Source organism: Pteronotus mesoamericanus, unplaced genomic scaffold, assembly GCF_021234165.1.
Source record: "Pteronotus mesoamericanus isolate MK-2021 breed Mesoamerican mustached bat unplaced genomic scaffold, CSHL_Meso_final contig_105, whole genome shotgun sequence".
Taxonomy (NCBI): domain Eukaryota; kingdom Metazoa; phylum Chordata; class Mammalia; order Chiroptera; family Mormoopidae; genus Pteronotus; species Pteronotus mesoamericanus.
The window spans coordinates 3,632,245-3,651,074 of NW_026555006.1; the positions used below are offsets into that span (position 1 = coordinate 3,632,245).

General features: G+C 37.8%; 1 protein-coding gene across 4 annotated transcripts in view; it reads left to right on the forward strand.

The window, feature by feature from the left end:
* OSBPL9 (oxysterol binding protein like 9) overlaps nucleotides 1–18,830 on the forward strand; it is a 124,690-nt gene that overhangs the window by 21,921 nt on the left and 83,939 nt on the right. For all 4 annotated transcript variants that reach the window (XM_054572966.1, XM_054572972.1, XM_054572923.1 and 1 more), the window contains exon 3: nucleotides 6,741–6,819. In XM_054572966.1, the coding sequence (XP_054428941.1) occupies nucleotides 6,741–6,819 (79 nt within the window). The remainder of the gene's footprint in view (nucleotides 1–6,740; nucleotides 6,820–18,830) is intronic.

Sequence of the window (18,830 nt, forward strand, 5' to 3'; positions counted from 1 at the left end):
CTATATTGTGGACTCCTATCTCCTCTCTCTAGACTATGTGCTTTTTCAGAACAGAGATATACTGCATCTTACTCCTCTTTATATCCTCTGGCTGTCCCTTTCATATCATCAATCCATGTCCCAGAGGAATCATCATTCCTTCTAAATCACCTGTGGAGCTGGTTTAGCAGTCCTCTTTTCTCTCCTTGCAGAGGGAGATTGGCCCTGAAATAACCAGACTTCAGTGTTCCCCACGCCTTTCCCCAACTCACGAGAGCAAAACTTTTTCTGAATTTGGCACCAGAACTATGGTTTATGTCTGTGGTATGTTTGTGTGTATACTAGAAAGGAGAAGAGGGAAAGTCAGGAAATGATAAATTTCCTGATTGCAAAAGACAGGCATACCAGTTACTTACTTTCTATCTGGAACCTGGATAGTGTTATTCTGTTGGCACAATGGATCATAAAAGCAGGGCTGATACAAAACCTTTGATATTTTGTATGGGTTAGCTTACAAACAATTTTTCTTAACGTTAGAATACTATTCCATATATGGATTAGCAAAGGGTGTTTTGCTTTCCAGATGTGAAAAATAAGTATAAACTCATAAAAGGAGAGGAAGGCTGTTTGGTGGAAGATGGCTTGGGGCAATTGGCAAACCCCCAGAGGTGAGAGGTAGGAATGGAGCAAATCACTGAGGGCCTTTTGTAAGTTAGGGCTATGGAATGACCACGTCTCCTAAACAAGGACGCTCTTTAGACTAAAAGGGGGTTCTAGTCATTATTATAGCAGGGCAACAGGCATGAATCTGGCACTGTCCCAGGCAAACCAGATTGTATGATCACCTTATTTGAAGGTGAATAAGAGCCATTGATTTGGTTACATATCCAGGGGTGTCCAACCTGCGGCCCATAGGCCGTATCAGCCCAGGATGGCTGTGAATGCAGCCCAACACAAAATCATAAATTTACTTAAAACATTATGAGCGTGTGTGTGTGTGTGTGTGTGTGTGTGTGTGTGTGTGAGATTATGTGTTGCGATGTATTTCATATGTGGCCCACGACAACTCTTCTTCCAGTGTGGTGCAGAGATGCCAAAACGTTGGACACCCCTGTAAGGATCAGGAGGTAAAAATAAATTTTAGGTAGGAGGCTTGGGCAAGTCTCAATACTCTTGACTGGAACGGAATGAGAGAGGTGGGGCAGTTGCTAGGGGAAGATATATAATATAAAAGGATCATTGTTTTGGTGGTGGTGATAGTGGCTGTTGCAGGAAAGAGGATAAAAACCTGAGCATGTGTATATACAACAGAGAGAGAGAGAAAAGCTGAAAATTGGTAAAGACACCCAAGGAAAGGTGTTAGGGGATGGAGCCTTTTTTCCATTATGACAGGTGGAAAGGAAGCAAGAGTGGGTATAAGTACAGGTGAGTTCTTTAGGTGGAAGGGTACATAGTAAGTTTAGATTCTTACCAGATGACTGCCTGTGTTGTTGTTGGGGGTTCAAGGAAAATAGAGAAGGTTTTAAATAGCTACAGTGGACAACAGGAGAGAAACTAATAACAAGACAACCCTATTGCCACTTACATTCAACATTGTCTGTCACTCTAGTCTCAGTCTTCAGCCAGGCAGTCCTAGCCAATGAATAAAGCAAGAAAATAAATATAAGCTATAAGGATTGGAGTAGAAGAAATAAAACAGTTATTATTCACAGAAACTTAATTGAGCATACAGAAAATCCAAAAGATTCTACAGATATACTATTAGAATTGATAAGTGAATTTAGCAAGATTGCTGAATACAAAGAAGGTCAGTATAGAAAAATAAATTGTTTTTCCATATACCAGCAACCAGTAATTCGAAAATGAATTTTAAAAAATATAGTACATTTACCATAGTACCAAAAACATTAATTACTTAGGAATAAATATTAACAAAAGGTGGGCAAGATCTCTACTCAGAAAACTATAAACATTATTAAAATGAAAAATGACCTAAATAAATGGTAATCTCAGTTTGTTCCCAGTTAGTATTATAGCATATGTGTGTGTAAGTGTGACTTGTTCAGCCGACTCTAAAATTTATAAAGAGCCATGAATACCCACTTCTGATTCTTGCATTCTCAATAAACTGACCCCAGTAGAAATGGCGATTTGTTTTCACCTGCCATTCTAGGGAGAACTGGTTCTGACAATGATGGTGATGTTGCTGTGTAATTTATAAAGGCCGAGAGGAAAGAGTTGGAGGACTTACTCTACCTGCTTTCCAAATGTAAAGGCTTCCAAAAGATAACGTGGGAAAATATTTTTATGGCTTTGGGATTGGGAAAGACTTCTTGAAGAAGATGCAGGAAATGCAACCGTAAAGTACAAAAATCAATACATTGTACTACGTTAAAGTTAAGAACTTTTCATGAAAAGACATCATTGTGCAAGTACAAAGGCTGACAGCAGGGTGGGAGAAGATAGTTGTCCAATTCATAACCAGTGAAGGATTCATATTCAGGGTATAGAAAAAGGTACTACAAATAATTAGAAAATGAAAGTCCAGTCTTTTCACTGGAGAAGAAACTTCTAACTATTTCAGAAGAGGCTATTCAAGTGGCCAACAAACATGAAAGATACTTAAGCTCATTAGTTATCAGGGAAATGTAAATTAAAACTATTATGATACTACTACTCAGCTGCCAGAAGGACTAAAGTAAAAAAGTGCTAGTGAAGATGTGGAGCAGTTGAAGCTTTTGCATACCACTGGTTGGAGTGTAATTAGCACAACCAGTTTTGAGTGTTTGACAGCGTCTATTAAAATTGGCATGTGAATACCCTATGACCTACCAAATTCACTCCTAAATTTGTATATAGCAATACAAAGATTTGTATAACAAAATATATGAAGGAGAAAGTCATAGCAGCGTGATTCTAATAACCTAAAACTGGAGACAACATACATGTCCATCTACAATGGAGATGATAAATAAACTGTGGATGTCCATACAAAGGAATACTATTTATAGCAACAAAGTGAACAAACTACTGCTATATGCAACACATCGATGAATTACACACATCATATTGAGTGAAAGAAGCCAGACACACACACACACACACACACACACACACACACACACACACACACAATGAGTCCATTTATATAAAGTTCAAAGGCAGAGAAAAACTCATTTGTAATGTTAGAAGTAAGGAAAGTGTTTATCTTTTGAATGGAGAGCAGGCTTAATGATTAGGAAAGGTTACTAGGGTAGCTTCTCTTCATTGAGCTTGTACAGTTATGATTTTTGTATATGATACTTTCTAATATAAAGTTGTTTTCTAATGATACAGTGTTTGTAAGATGCCTATTATAGTGCCTGCTCATTGAAGATGTTCAGTAACTGGCAGTGTTAACTCTTCGCTGGAATTTAGTTCTCTATGATGACAAGTTCTAGGGCAATACTGTTCAGTAAAACTTTCTGCAATTATTAAAATGTGTGTCTGCACTCCTAGTTCCATAGCCACTGGCTATTGAGCATTTGAAGTATGAATGGTAGGACTGAGGAACTTATTTTAAAATTTTTCTTAATTTTATTTATAATTCAAAATTAAATACCCACATGTGGCTGATGGCTGTTTTATTGGATAGCACAGGTCTAGGGTATTGATGTGAGGAATGAATGACTGAAGGAGAATGACAGTGAAGTCTATTTGAGTTGAACAAATCAAGAAGTGGAAAGGCCAGAATGTCAGATGAATACGTGCATCTGTACATTGAAGGCAGCTCAGAGTAATGGCAAGATGTGATTGGAGTGGGAGATTGTTAACTCAGTTCCAAAGTCTTCCAATAAGCATTTAGATAGAAGAAGGGGAAAGTGTAATGGACCAGAAAAGATGCTTTCTTCCAAATAGGCTGTCAAAGGTACTTAGGTAGAAATGTTTCTGAAGCACAGCTTAGGTAAGTAAGAGCCATGGAAGGAGAGTTTCAAGAAAGAATTTTTCAGCAGCAGCAATAGTGCTTCAGAGTGGCGCTGTGTGACCAAGCTAGCGTGGTGAAGTGGTCATTGGAGACCTGTGAGGGAGGTTTGTTGCAATGGTGGGAAGGAAACTAGATTGCAGTAGTGGAAAGGGTAAGGCATGGTCAATTTTCCAAAAGCTCCTCTGTAAAAACAATGAAAAATTAAGTGGTAGCTTGGGGTTGTGCTTTTGTTTAGCAAATGGGGGGAATTGAGCTAAGGAAAACCATTAAAAAGTCAAATTGCTTGGTGTTTTTTATTTTTTTGTTTTTTGGTATTTTTGGGTGTGGAAGAAATGTTGAGGCTGGGTACATATAGGGTCTCTGTGGGGTGAAGAGGGAAGCTTTGGGCTTGGTACAACAGTGGCAAGGTTAGTTGGGCCAGCCTTGAACAGTCTAAATGGCATTATGAAGAAATGTTGACTTTATTTAATAGATCATGCAGAGGCAGGGAAGGTTTTAAACATCTGGATCTCCTATAAGAGTCTGTGCTTTAGAAATATTACTCTGGCAATAGCAAGAGCTGTGGGCTAAAATGTGGCCAGGCTGAAGGCAGAGATTACTTTATCCAGCAAGAAATGATGAGATCTTGAATTAGGGCAATAGCAATTCATAGGCCGGAGAAGAGTTGGCAAATTTGAGATTATCGCTCAGACGTAGAATGAGCACAATGTGTGGTATTGGAATGAGGGAGAACAAATGTAGAACCTAGAGGCTTCTATTTGAAGTGACTAGGTAAGCAGTGAACTTACATTAAGGGACCTAGGTTGTGGTGAGTTATAACAGCTTTGTCCAGATATAATTCATATACCACACAACTTACCATTTAAAGTATACAATCAGTGTTTTAGTACATTCACAGAGTTATGCAACCATCACCACAATAAATATTAGAATGCTTCCATCGCCTTGTAAAGAAACCCATACTCATTAGCCGTCACTTCCTGTCTTATCATACCTTCTCCCATCTCCCCAGCACTAGGCAACCACTAATCTACTCTATTTTGCTATGAATTTGCCTGCTCTGGACATTTCATGGACTCTCTTGTGACTCATGCATGTCATACTGTGACTTGTGACTCATGACATGCCACACACAGACATGTCATACATCTCATTCCATACAAATGGAATCATGCATGTGCTCCCTTGTGACTAATATCTTTCACCTAGCATGGTTTCAGAGATCATCCATGTAGTGATCTCTTTTTGCCTTGTAATATAGTTACCTCTTTTCAGGTTTTATCTCTTCCGCTGGCATATAAGTGCATCTTGAGGGACAAGGGAATATTGTTATATATTCAAGACCCGTATTTAGCACATATTTTCATATTTTTTTATGACTCAGCAAATATTCAATGCATCATAAATTCAAAGGTTAACTCAGTTGACCATAAAATTAAGTTAACCAGAGTGAGCTGCTCCCACACAGGCCTACCCACTGAGTGTGTCCATATTTTCTGTCATGGAGTAAGTGAATAGGTACCAAGCCAGTGGCTGTGGTTCTGCCATTCACTTTGTGTGACCTTGGTTAAGTTATTATGCTCACTGGAGACACTTTCCTTATCTGAGAATGCAGATAAAAATCTCTACTCAGTCTGAAACAGAGGAATAACTAAGATAATTCAAATTGATGGGATTTGGATAGAGTTGGAGTTCATCTAGACAGTCTCTGAGGAGGTGAATAAATGTTTGTCTTTGTTACCTAATCACCTGGGACAGAAGTAGCCGTTTCCGGTGGGATTAGGTTATTTTGGCCCCTTGAGTCTTTTCAGTCCCTATTTTCAAGATCCTTGTTTTGTCTGTGGCACATTGCTGCTTCTGTTACCACCTGGGAGCATTTTACCTATTCCATGTTTCTCTAGCTTTTTTTTCTCTGGAATACTTAGGACCCCTATTTCTTTAGGACACCAACCAATACACTTTTTATTTTGCCAAACTTCCTGTCACTTTCCCTTAATTCCTGTTTTCTTAATAGGATGCATATAGTTGAAAACAAAAAAGGAATTAAAATGTAAAACCCACCCTTTCTGAAACAATTTATAAATACAATCCCCTCCTCCTCCCTCTTTGGGAGAGTTAGTCATGCTTTTATTTAGAAAACATATGCTGAGTGTGTATTTGAGTGTTATGTATCAAAATAAATAAAATAGTTTTTGACTTCCCAGATCTCATAGCAGTTCTGTGGGAGGAGGCAGATGTCCAATAAACAGATAATCACATCATATTGTCTGAAAAGTGGAGTAGCAGAGCCATATATGAGCAGTTATGGGAGCACACCTAGAAGAGGTGATAGGGACAGTGTTTGAAGCAAGTGTCACCTGGCATTTCTGCACTCACATGTATAACACAGAAGTAGCCTGATGAAGAGCCACTTGTGCTCTGTGAGCCTCACCATAACCTGGTGAGGAGGAGGTTTAACTCCCATTTTAGAGAGTGATTTAAAGCTCAGAAAGGCTCAGTGAGTGGCTTTTAAACACAAATCCTGACTCACATTCTATGTTTGTTCCCTCTCCCACCACATCTATGCCCTTTAAGCGAGGCTAGAAAGTACATTGCAGAGTACTGCTACAGTGCCCTGCTACCCCCTCTCTTTTAGGTCTTCCTCCTTAGGTAAAACTAGAGCCTCAGATTCCCCTTTTCTGTGTCTAGTTTGCTCCAGTGTCGTCGTTGGTGCATTGAACGTTCCCGGGCTGTAGCAGTAGTGAATATTGCTGATGTCATTGTTTGCCTTATTGGGATTTTGCTCTTTGTTTCACAGGGAGCTGTGATTGGTATAGACGATGAGGACGACAGCACCTTCACAATAACTGTTGATCAGAAAACCTTCCATTTCCAGGGTGAGCTGAAAGAAGAGATTCTTTCTCTTCCTAGTCCCAACTGCTTCTTTCATTTTCTTTTGGGTTGTTTGCTGAATGAGGTTTTACAACTGATCCTGCATGAACGAGCGCACAGGAACGTTCTGGATGAAGTGGTACTGCAGGTTAGGGAGGGATTTGTATCTGCAGTGGATACAGATCTATTTGAAACGACTGGATCTGGCTGCAATTGGAGATTAAGATTTTAAAGGATAAAAATCAGTGAAGGGAGAAAGTAATGGGCTGCTGCTGCTGCTGGCTTGTGTTTACAGAAGGTTGCTGATATTCTTTATTGAGGAGTATGGTTCTGCTGCATGAAGAGTCTAAAAACTGATCGTGAAGGTTGCAGTGTTTGTTCGTGTAAAACTCAAAATGTAAATTAAATTGAAGCTAGTGGCAACCTTTGGTTTAAAGGTTTTGCTTTGCTTCAAGAACTACAAGTTGGCATTCATTTCATCTGCATTTCTGTGTCTTGTCTGCCAGCCGTCATTGCTCTGCTATTATTCTTTTTATAGTTAATAACACCAATGCCATCTGCTACTGCTATGTTTCGGCATTGCATGCTATGGTTCACCGGTAGAAAGGGTAAGGTACTGTATAATCATTCTTATTTCATCTTGCATTGAAAACTCTAAACCAGCAAAATAAAAGTCGATTTTAATGATCCTGTCCTAATGTACCTCTCATATGTTAGGAGTGTCTATTGGCTTTGTTACTAATGTTTTTGTTCTTTTGCCTGTCCAGCGTAATCTCTGTTTTATGTTTAAAGCAGTCCAAGAAACTTAGACATGAGAAGATTTGGAGATATTTAGCACTTTCTCTAAACTACAAGTGGCAATATACTGTGATAGATGCTAGGTATACCAAGATAGATAAATATTAAATAAATTTAAAGCTTAAAAATGTTTTGGTTATGAAGTCCCACAGTGACCAGATATGTTACACAAGATGTTCAGACTGCTATTGTCCTGTGTTAGGGTAGTAAATTGCAGTTATTTTTCTTCATTGTGTTGTTTAAGAAACTGACATCTAGAAATATAAGATGCAGCTTATATACAATAAAGACAAACCATTGTACTCAAAAGTGATATCTCTGATGCTTTTAGGAAAAGCAGCCTTAAAAATATTTACTGTGTTTGGTAATATTCTTTAGGCAGAGCTGCTTAATTAATGATGCTCTCCTGAAAATTTTATAAAATTTATAACACATTTAAAATCTTATTATGAAAGCCCAAGGTTTTTATTTTTAGGTTAAATATATAATGCTGCTTATAAACTACAGCAGGTAATGCCCACACACTGGAACTCTTTTCTTGAATGAAGTTGAATACTTTAATGCATTTCCAGTAATAGCTGCTGGATGCAGGTGAAGGCTGCAGTATGAAATTCTCTCCTCTGCAGTTGCTAAGGAGACGCCTTCTTTGGACATCCAGAAGCTGTATTGTTTGCCCATTTAAAGGAGAGGAGACTCAGACCTCTAGCGCAAAGGCACCTCTATCTTCTGATTTACTTTTAAATTATTTATGTTAAGTCGATATTCCCTTTAACACTCCCAGATTTATGTGGCTTGCTTGTAAGACAAGAAATTCCTTCAATGAATTATTTAAATGACAAGGATGGATAAGAGTTATATATATTTTTAAAATGGATTCCTAGTTCCGAGATTTCAGGTTGATTATTTTCTAGTGTAATAGTTATGGAGTCTGGGGCAGCATGAGATTATCCAGCTTTGTAAAGAACTTGGTAAGACTCTCTCTACATATATTTTTTGGCAATAATGAGTTATTTCACATTCATAAGTCCTTGCTCATAGGAAATTCTTTGAAAATTTGAAAAAAGTTTTTATTGTCTAATACATCTTATATTCTTGATTAGAATTGAAAGCAAGTTTACCTGGTATGCATTAGCATATGTCTAAATGTGTTGAAGTTTTTATTTAAAATACCGGAGTTTTTTTAAAGCAAATGAAGTTATCACTTGATACATCTGTAAAACAAATTCTACTTACCATCAGCTATTAAAGGGAAAGCTAGAATTCAGATACATTGATTTATTCAACATCTATTTTAGACATTATGCTAAGTTCTAAGGATACAGTGATGAACAAAACAGATGCCCTCTTGTGTCATCATCCATTCTGGTAGAGGACAAAGCCAATAAACAAGATAAATTAATAAAATACAAGTAAATGTAGAGTGCTGAGTCCTGGGGAGAAAAAAATAAAGCAGAAAGGGGGAAAATGAAATAGAAGGAGGCTGCATATGTGTGTGCCTGTGTTGTTCAGAGGAGTGTCGGCATTTCAGGGTGGCCAGGAAATGACTCACTGGGGTGGTGCCCCTCAGGGGAAGATCTGAAGGAAGCGAGGGAATAAACTGTATGGCTTTATTGGGGATGGTGGTGGGGAACACATCATTCCAGGCAGAGGGAACAGTAAGTGCCAGAGAGTGTGCCTGCCGTATTTGAAGGGCAGCAAGGAGGCCAGCTCTGGCTGAAGTGTAAACAGCCTTGGTGGGGAGGGTGGTGGGAGATGCTGTCTAAGAGGCAGCGGGGAGCCTGGTCCTGTGAGGCCTTATATGCCGCATTAAGGACATTGAATTTTATTGTGATGAGACACTATCAGAGGGTTTCGAGCAGAGGAGTGTTCTGATGTGATATTTTTTTTTTTTTAACAGTATCACTCTGGCCCCTGTGTTGAGAGTAAAATGCCAGAGGCAGGGGCAGAAGCAGAGAAACTAATTAGGAGGCTGTTGTGATCCAGAGGAGAAATGACATGGCTCCAAAGTAGCCCTGGGAAAGAGAGAGAGTGAGAAAAGGTCAAATTGTGTATGTGTGTTTAATCAACTTTATTGAGGTATTAACATACAATAAAATGTACACATTATAAAGTTCAATAAGTATTGACAAGTTTATTTACTCACATAACTGCTAGCAAAATCAAGATATAAAACATTTTTATCACCCGCAAGATTCCTTTATCCTTCTTTCAGTGAGTCCCCGTTCCCAGCTCCTGGCCCCAGGCAACCACTGATCTACTTTAAGTAGAGATTAGATGTTTCTTTTGGAGAGTTTCACATAAATAGAATCACACAGTATGTACCCTCTTGTCTGACTTTATTTTAGCTCAGCATAATGCTTTTAAGATTCATCCATGTTGTGTGTATTGGTAGTTTGTTCCTTTTGTATTGCTAAGTGATAGTTTGTTGCATGTTATATTTAATTTGAAGGTTGAACTGTAGCATGTGAGAGAAAGACAAAAGTGTAGGTTGACACCAAAATTTTTACTAGAGCAACAGGAATGAAGTTGTCATTTACTGAGGTGGGAAAGATTGCAAACGAAACTAGGTTGTTGTGGGGGAGATGTTGATAGGGAGGGTGGGCACTGAGATCTTAGCCTTGGACATGCTTATAATCAAATTTTAGATGTCTATCAAAACATCCAAATGAGGATGTCAAGTAGGCAGTTAAAGTGCGGAGTTCAGGAGAGAAGTTCATGCTGGAGAAATAAATTTGGAAGTCTTTGGCATATAGATGGTATTTAAAGTCATGAGAATTTGAGAGTAAGGGCGGAGAGAAAAGAGAAAAGTTCCAAGTAGTGAGCACTGGAGCACTCCATTTGCTCAGAGGGCACAGAGGTGAGGCAGAGCTAGCAAAAGAGATTGAAAAGAGCTAGCAACTAAATGGAGGAGGAAAACCAGGTGAATGTGGTTCCCTGGAAGCCAAGAGAGAAAGTGTTTCTAGGAGGAAAGAGGCATCAGCAACTGTGTCCAAGGCTCCTGATAGATCAAGTAAATTGAGGGCTGAAAAATGATCACAGGGTTTAACAATCAAGAGTTCACCCGTGACATTGAGAAGCGCAGTTTGAAGGTAGGAATATACAGAGTCCAGCACAAATAACACCTCTTTTCTTACAGGATCATAAACATGTAATTCTGTGACATAACAATATCACACTCAAGCACACTTATGACATTTTAGGTGAAATGTGCAAATTAAAACTATGAATGATTACACCCATATTTTTACCCTACCAGCCACACTCAAGCAGGCCTTACTTCTGCCGGACCCTGTAGTCAGTGCTTTCAAGCTCTGCTGTAAAGGCAAGGTGGGCAACAGCAGTAGCTGGGGGACGCATGAGAACACGGGAGGTGTTCTGGGGTGGTTTTTCTTTTAAGATAAGAGAAATAAGAGCATGTTTTTATCCTACTGACAGAGATTCAATAAGAGAGAAAATTGATGCAAGAGAGGGGAGAATTGTTGGATCACTGTCCTAGAGAAGGCGAGAGCGGGTGGGACGTAATACAGGGGTGGGCATTGCCTTTGACTAGGAGCGTGGACAGTTCATTTCCATAGTGATGAGGAAGAAGGTCAAGTGTGTGGAAGTGTGTGTAGGTGGTTGTTACCTATCCACTTCCATTATGGTTTAAATCTCTAGTGTATCCTGAAACACGGTTTGTTTATAATAGAGAGGATTGATGCCAGGAAGAGAGCAGACTTCCCTGAAACAGTGGATAATTTGTCATTACAATGATTCCTAGTTTTCTGGTAACTTCATATTTCAGAATATCTTCAATTTTAAAGAGATGTCATGAAATCCTCAAAACTGAAGTTAATTTAAATTAAATTGAAATTAAATTGAAAAGGCAGTAATTGAAATTACAGTTAGAGGTTTAAAAAGATTTGAAAACTACAACTTTGTTATATCCTTTTTTAGAAATATTAAATAGAAAATACTTGCCAGTTTGTCTTAATGAACTGGTGTGTGTTTTTTTCTTTAAGTAAGAACAAAAAAGATCCTTTTTCCTATCAGTCAGCCAAAGTTGTTTGCATATATAGATTGTGGACTAGGCATTGTGTGGAAAGCAGTTTTTGTATTATACTGGCTGTTGAATTCAAACATTTATTGTGTGTGTAGTAGGTGTAACCCCTTGTGCTCAGAACTGAGGGTGTGCAGATAAGACAGACATGGGCCATGATATCAAGGAGCATGTAAGGAAGTAATTATAATGTAATGTGAAATATGCTGTAGTAGTTTATATACAGGGCTCTGAAATACAGTGGAGAGGCAGTCACTCAGTGCTTCACAAAAGAATAGATTTTTTCTTGTTTCCAAGTAATTCTTTTTATAATAAAATTAAAAATCATACTAGTTCTTAAAATTTCAAGTTCTGAAGTATATACTGTAAAAGTTAAGTTCCCTGTCCCCAGGCACTGCCTCCTTTCTCTCCCTCATTGCCTCTTCTATCTGATAGAGTTCTGAAGACTGAACAGAAGTTGCTCAGGGGGAGGGATGTTGTAGCATGTGCAAACACACGGAAATATAGCACTGCCGGTGTGTTCACAAACTACGAGTGTTTGGCACTATTAGAACTGTAGGGAGGAAATGAGGCTGTAGAGGTACGCAGAGGCAGATGTATCTAATATAAAAAGGTTCTATTTTTATCCTGAGGTCGGTGAGAAGCCGAAGAAGCAGGATTTTAAGCAGAGAAGAGACAGAGTAAGACATGGATTTTAGATAAGTAGCTGTGATTGGTAATAAGGCCCGGAATGGGTGAAAGCAGTGGTAAATGGGGCAGGAGAAGAGGAAATAGACTTGAGATTCTTAGGAGGTAAATCTGTAGGCACTGGTGATTGCTTGGAAATTGGAGGTGAGAGAATGAGAGTAGAAAAGGTGACATTTTTGTTTGGGTGCACTGTTTGAATGTTGTCGCCATCTGAAATGGAAAACCCAGGAGAAGAGAAATGGTGAGGAACCCCGTATGTTGAGGGGTGTCTGTGGGACACTTAGGTGTAGGCGGTGATGGCAATGGGGTCCGAGTCTGGGCTGGAGATGGAGACTTGTGGTTTTCAGGCCATTGCTGGTAGGTGGAACCAGAAGTTGAGAATGTCAAAGCCTAAGGGTTAGTAAATGAGTGAAGATTAAAACTGAATGAAAACTCCAGCAATTTGGAGAGCTAATGCCCTGTTCGAAGAGGAAGCTGCAACTTAGTTCCAGACAGTTCAGGTTTTGGCTAAGGCTTGTCCAAAGTTGCTAAATCATTAGGTTTTTCAAATGAAGCCAAAAATCCAGATTTTTTTTGTATGTGGGAGTTTGTGTGTGTTAAATCTCCCGATTAAAAAACACAGATATATGTGGGCCAACAAAATGCATCTATGGGATAAACTCTCTGAATCTTCAGTTATTGGTTAAAAGCATGGTAGTAGCAGGTATGAACCTTCTGGGATCCCAGTGAGAACAGAGAGGAGGACCAAACCTAGAGCACGCTACGGTGAAACCATCAACAGGCTCAAAGGAATGATCAGAGAGGTTGGAATGAAAGCTATTAGTTTCAAACAGACGAAAGTACTGTTTTTATCGATCCGACATAGTTTCTTATCAGCAGTTCATATGGCTCAACCTAATAGAAGAGTAGTCTATAGTTCACCCTAATAATTAGAAACATACCCAATTATTTGAATTTTACCTTCAAATAAACTTGAAGCTGTTTAAGAATTTAATCTACATAATGATTTATGTTACTGGTAGCATACTGGCATAATAATAGTAATGATAGCTGTATTTATTGGATGTTTATTTTATACTAAGCACTATTTAGAGTTTTACTTACGTTGTTAACTCATTCAGTTCTCACAGCCTTACAAAGTAGGCAGTATGATTGTTTTTTATGTTATTGATAAGGAAACTGGGCCATGGTCACATAGGCCACATGGACTATGAGCACAGCTGTGCTCTGGAGGAATTTTCTCAACTGCTTCAAAAAGTACTCGTAGAGATTTGTCAACTAGTTTATAATTTTTATAATTTTATCAGAAAAGGAATTAATGTAAAATATAAGAAGTGTTAAATTACAATGCAGTTTGATGCAATTAAAAATTATGCCATGTTAATGTTCTACATGCTTTAGTACTTACTAGAAACAGTAGCAGTAGTGGTGGTGGTAACAACTGCTATTACTACTACTATTTGTTATGAACCAGGCAACGTGTTCAACAAATATTTTACAGTAGTTTCATAATTCCTAAACTCCATAACAATGAGGTGGTTTTATTTCTAGTTTTAGATGTAAAGACACAGCTTCAGAGGAGCTAAGCACCCTGGCTTATTGCCCAGGTCTGTCTAGATCAGTAGTCCTTCAAGTGTGGTCCCATCTCAGCAGGAACATCACCTGGGAGCTTGCTGGAAACAGACTCTCCAGCGGGGACCCAGATTTGCTGATTCAGAAACTCTGGGAATGGGCCCTCTTCCGTGTTTCTGATGCACTCTGAAGTTTGAGAACCATTGGTTTGCATCCAATGGTCTCAACACATGTTATTCTAGTTTGTTCTCATAACAACCTTATACATTGGACGGAATTATTCCCAATTTATATGAGAATGAGATAAAGAGAGTCAAGTGACCTGGCCTTGATCTGGGATTGTCTCTTAACATGTTCTAACCTACACAGAAGTGATGTCTTGCCTTAAACAAACATGTTGTGTGGAAAATCTAAATTTTTTAAAGATGAAAATTAAGGATGTGTGATTAGTTCTTCATAAAATACTCCTTCACTTTCAAAGGATTTTACTGAACACATCATTTAAGCAGTATGTTCTCCAAAGTGATTTAAAGTATGAAATTTGTTTGTGAATTTATTTAGGTATACTTTTGAAGCAATGCAAGTTGCATAAGATAAAATACAACATTTTTAGATTTTGTTTATTTATTTATTTATAGACAGAGGGGAAGGGAGGGAGAAAGAGAGGGAGAGAAATATCAATGTGTGGTTGCCTCTCATGCACCCCCTACTGAGGACCTGGCCTCAGTAGAAATCCTGCTGACTAGGAATCGATTCCAGCGACCCTTTGGTTCGCAAGCCGGCCCTCAATCCACTGAGCCATACCAGCCAGGGCCAACATTTTTAAACATTAAAAAAATATTTAAATTAAAAGAATCTTCAGGAACTGTGTCTTAGTGGAAATCATTTATCGGTCTGATAGCTGACCTTTTCAATTCAGTCCATTAGAGCTTGCTCATTTATTAAAATGTAGAATTACTACAAATCAGCCCACTGGTGAAGGAAAGAGTTTAATTCAGAGAAGTTATATTGATCAAGTATATTAGGGCAGCTTTGCCCTTACTGCATTAACATCCATCAATTCAGCATGGCACATCCGCATCATTAATTATTTACAAGAATAGACAGTACATGATTAGACTAACCCATGGTTGCTGGCTTGTGTTTTCTGCTTTTAAGAACAACCATTTCAGCCCTGGCTGGGTGGCTCAATTGGTTTGAATGTCATCTGATACACCAAAAGTTTGCAGGTTCGATTCCCTCTCATGGCTCATACCTAGATTATGGGTTTGATCTCTGTTTGGTGTGTGTGCAGGAGGCAACTGATCAACATTTCTTTCTTACATTGATGTTTCTCTCTCTGTCCAAATCAGTAAACATATCCTCTGGTGAGGAGTTTAAAAAAAAAAAAAGACAACCATTTCAGCGTTATTTGTAGTAAAAAGATTCCATTATCTTCTGTTGATTATTGACTTAAAAAAATTTCCCTTTGTAGTTTTGTATTTTTTAGTTTTACATGATAACTTCTCTTAATAGAAACAGAATTAATGTAAGGGCAGTATAATCAGCTATAACTAATTCTCTAAGTAGATAATATCATTTCAGTGGTGTTAAGTGGGGAAATGCCACTGAATTCATGTATTGGGGGTTTGCTATAGGAGGATTAGATCTCATTGCTATACCTTTCTTCTTCCTAATTTGTGTTCTGTTCAAGATTATCCCTGAATATTTAAAATTATAGTTTTACCAGGTTTAACCAAGTGTGGACTGTGAATAACTAGGATTAGAGTGGATATTTAGTTTTTATGTTTTAGTTTATTTTAGTTTTAGTTTAGTTTTATGTTTTTAATATTTATATTTTTATCCTACCATTCCCTTCTCCATAATTTCTAAGTAGTAAAATTAGTGCCTGCTCACTGTAGAATTTTGGGAAAATATATAGTATAGAGATAATACTAATAATCACCCATAACCCTGTAGCCTGAAGATAATTATCAGTAACATGCTTTGGATTTCTTTCTGATCCTTCAGTTGTGTGTATGTGTGTGTATTTTTAAAAATTGAGTCATTTTGTATAAATAAAGTTTCTATATTTTCAACTTAAAATATTGTCATGCATATTTCCCCGTAACAGTAAATGCTCTAAGTTCTAAGATTTTTAATAGTTATATAATAGTCCATTTGATGAGTAATTATATTTAACTGTTCATCTGTGTTATACAGATTTTTCCCCCTATTTTAAATAATACTGTGCTGAAATCCTTGTACATAAATCATTAACCAAATCTCTGTTTACCTTATGATAGGTAGATTCATAAAAAAAATTTGTCAGAACAAAAGACATATTTTTAATATTCTTGAAACAATCCTCCTCAATTGCTTTCAAGAGAGATTGTCGGTTTATTCTCCCCTCTGCTTCACATTCTTCCTAGGCGCTTAGTATTATAATTTTGAAAGAATGCCAACCCAATGCCCCCCCTCAAAAATGTATTTAATGTGCATATTTCTTGTTTGATGACTTGTTCATTGCTCTATTTTTGTTACTGTTGGTCAGCTCATTTCTTTAAAAAATATCCTTTTTGAAAAGGAGTAGGGAATAGTTTTAGACTCATTCATTTACCCTATCATCTGAAAAATTGCTAGTATATATGAATAAGTAATCTTTTCACCCAGTTCGGAAATACATTGCTTGGTAGGTGTTAGTGTGGAGAGTAAATTAAGATATATAAAGAAAAATACTTTCTTAATTTAGTATGTAATATCTACCTGAAAATATGCATGAAGTAGACTGTGTGCCTTTTAGACATAATATTTATCCATAAGATGTATTATTACATTTTATTATTTTCCTTCAAAAATGGATATATAGGCAATGGACCAAAGCCTTACGGACCAAAGTCTGAATGTCCTGTTGATGATAAAAGTGTACAGTTTTCAGCATGCCTAATGATTTCTCAATTATATTATGTTTATTAGATTTACGTGTATTGTTGCTCCAATTGGCACTTTAATTTTTCTGATTTTCTAATCAGAACAACAGTATAATAGAATGGAAAATATATTAAAATATATTCATGATCACTGCTTCTCAAGTGGAGATGGTGATGCTACAAAAACTAAATTGATGGCCTGGCATGATTTACGCCATGTATTTGATGGTGTAAAATGTCTACTGGTTGTCTGATACAAAAAGGTTCAAATTTTTCTCTGAGGAGTCGTTGTACAAGAAAGTGGAGGTTATATGAAAGTTAAATAGGCAAGTACTGCTTATGTAAACTATAGTATTATATCTCAGGAAACTTTGGGGACCCAAAACGAACTTGAGGGACAATTAAGAATTAAATTGCATGCCCTTGTAACTATAATAGGAGTTCAGGGAAGGGAATAATAACAGTAGATTTTTCCTGGTTTTCAGACTTTTAATAAAAGCATTTTACATATGCAGTCTTATTTAGAAGCCAAAAACTGAGACAAAAAAAATACAGTTGCTCTGGTTGAAGTCAGAGGGCACTTTGAGAATATACCAGTATTCAATTTATTTCATCCATTTTCTTTTCTCTCCTTTCCCTTCCCTTCTCTTTCCCTTTCCCTTCCCTTCCCTTTCCCTTCTTTCTTTCATCCATTCTTATTGCCAATAAATATTTGAGCTTATTATTTACCAGGCATTAGGCTAGTTTCTGAGTATAAAGTTGTGAGGAAAGCAAAGTGTCTGTCCTCAAGGATCTCACAATTTGAAAATCATTATTCTTCCTGGTTGCTCAGTTTCAGGTAGTTCTCTGACCCCAGGTTAAATATACTTGAATTAAACTCTATCTTCTGGTAATGCCTAGATTGCACTTCCTCTTATTTTTACGTTTAGATGGCCAACTAGCTGGTGAATTCTCTAAGAAAATACTTTCTTCTGCCAAGATCATCTTTGTCTTTTCAACCTCCATCATGAACTCTACATGCAATCTATGAACATTTATTCTCATGATCATGATGCTTTACAGTGCACTCCACATGTATGTACCCTTGGTCTAGCATATAACTCCAGGTTGTTTCATCATTGTGATTTCTTAATATTAAATTTGGAGTCCCCTAAGATATTTTGACTAATACCCTGGAAAAAAGAATTATAATTCAGATAAACTCTGAAGAGCTGCATCTTTGCTGTGTTGCTAGCTTTAATGAGGACCTTTGCTTTGGGTGACTGCCTAGTGGGAGGACTCAGGGGATCATACAAACGGGAATTGAACTTAACCCTTGCTTATGGGTGATTTAAGTAAGTGGAGATAGATATCAGTGGGATTTTTTTTTTTTAAATCTTGGAGAGGATGACGTATCTTTCTGGAGAAGGTGATTATATTCTAGTAGTGAGTGTCTGATGAATAAAAGAAGGAAGTAGGGTGGAGAAGAGGAAGCAAACACTAAGTGTGCAGTTAGTGTTGTGTTAGGCACTGTGGTCCTCACATGTACCCCACACAGCTTATGAGAGAGGTGTTTTTATTTCCATTTTATAGGTAAGGAAACTGAGGCTTGGAGGAGTTTTTAATTCACGGTAACATGTATAAGAAGTGGCCAAGCCTGGATTCAAACCCATGCTATTTTCATTGCGCAGTGCTGCTTGCTCACAGCTTTCGTCCCTTGTTAGCCTTGTCCACATTGACTTCTTTTTTCACTGTGGCTTATCCTCTTGGCAATTCCCGCTTCACTGATGTTTTCTCTTTTAAACAGTACAGCATGCTTCCTATTTTGATAGTAGTTAATATTTTCATGCTATCATGTGGTTTGGTTGCCAAGTTTCTCCTGTGCTCAGTGTATCCAAGTTGATAGTTGTCGCTTGGCAGGGGCCAAGCTGAGGCAAGGGAACCTGGGACATTGTCAGAAGAGATTGGCGTGAGCCATAACGTGCAGGATGAGGTGAGCAGTCTGTCACCCAGTGTGAGGGAGGCTTGGAAG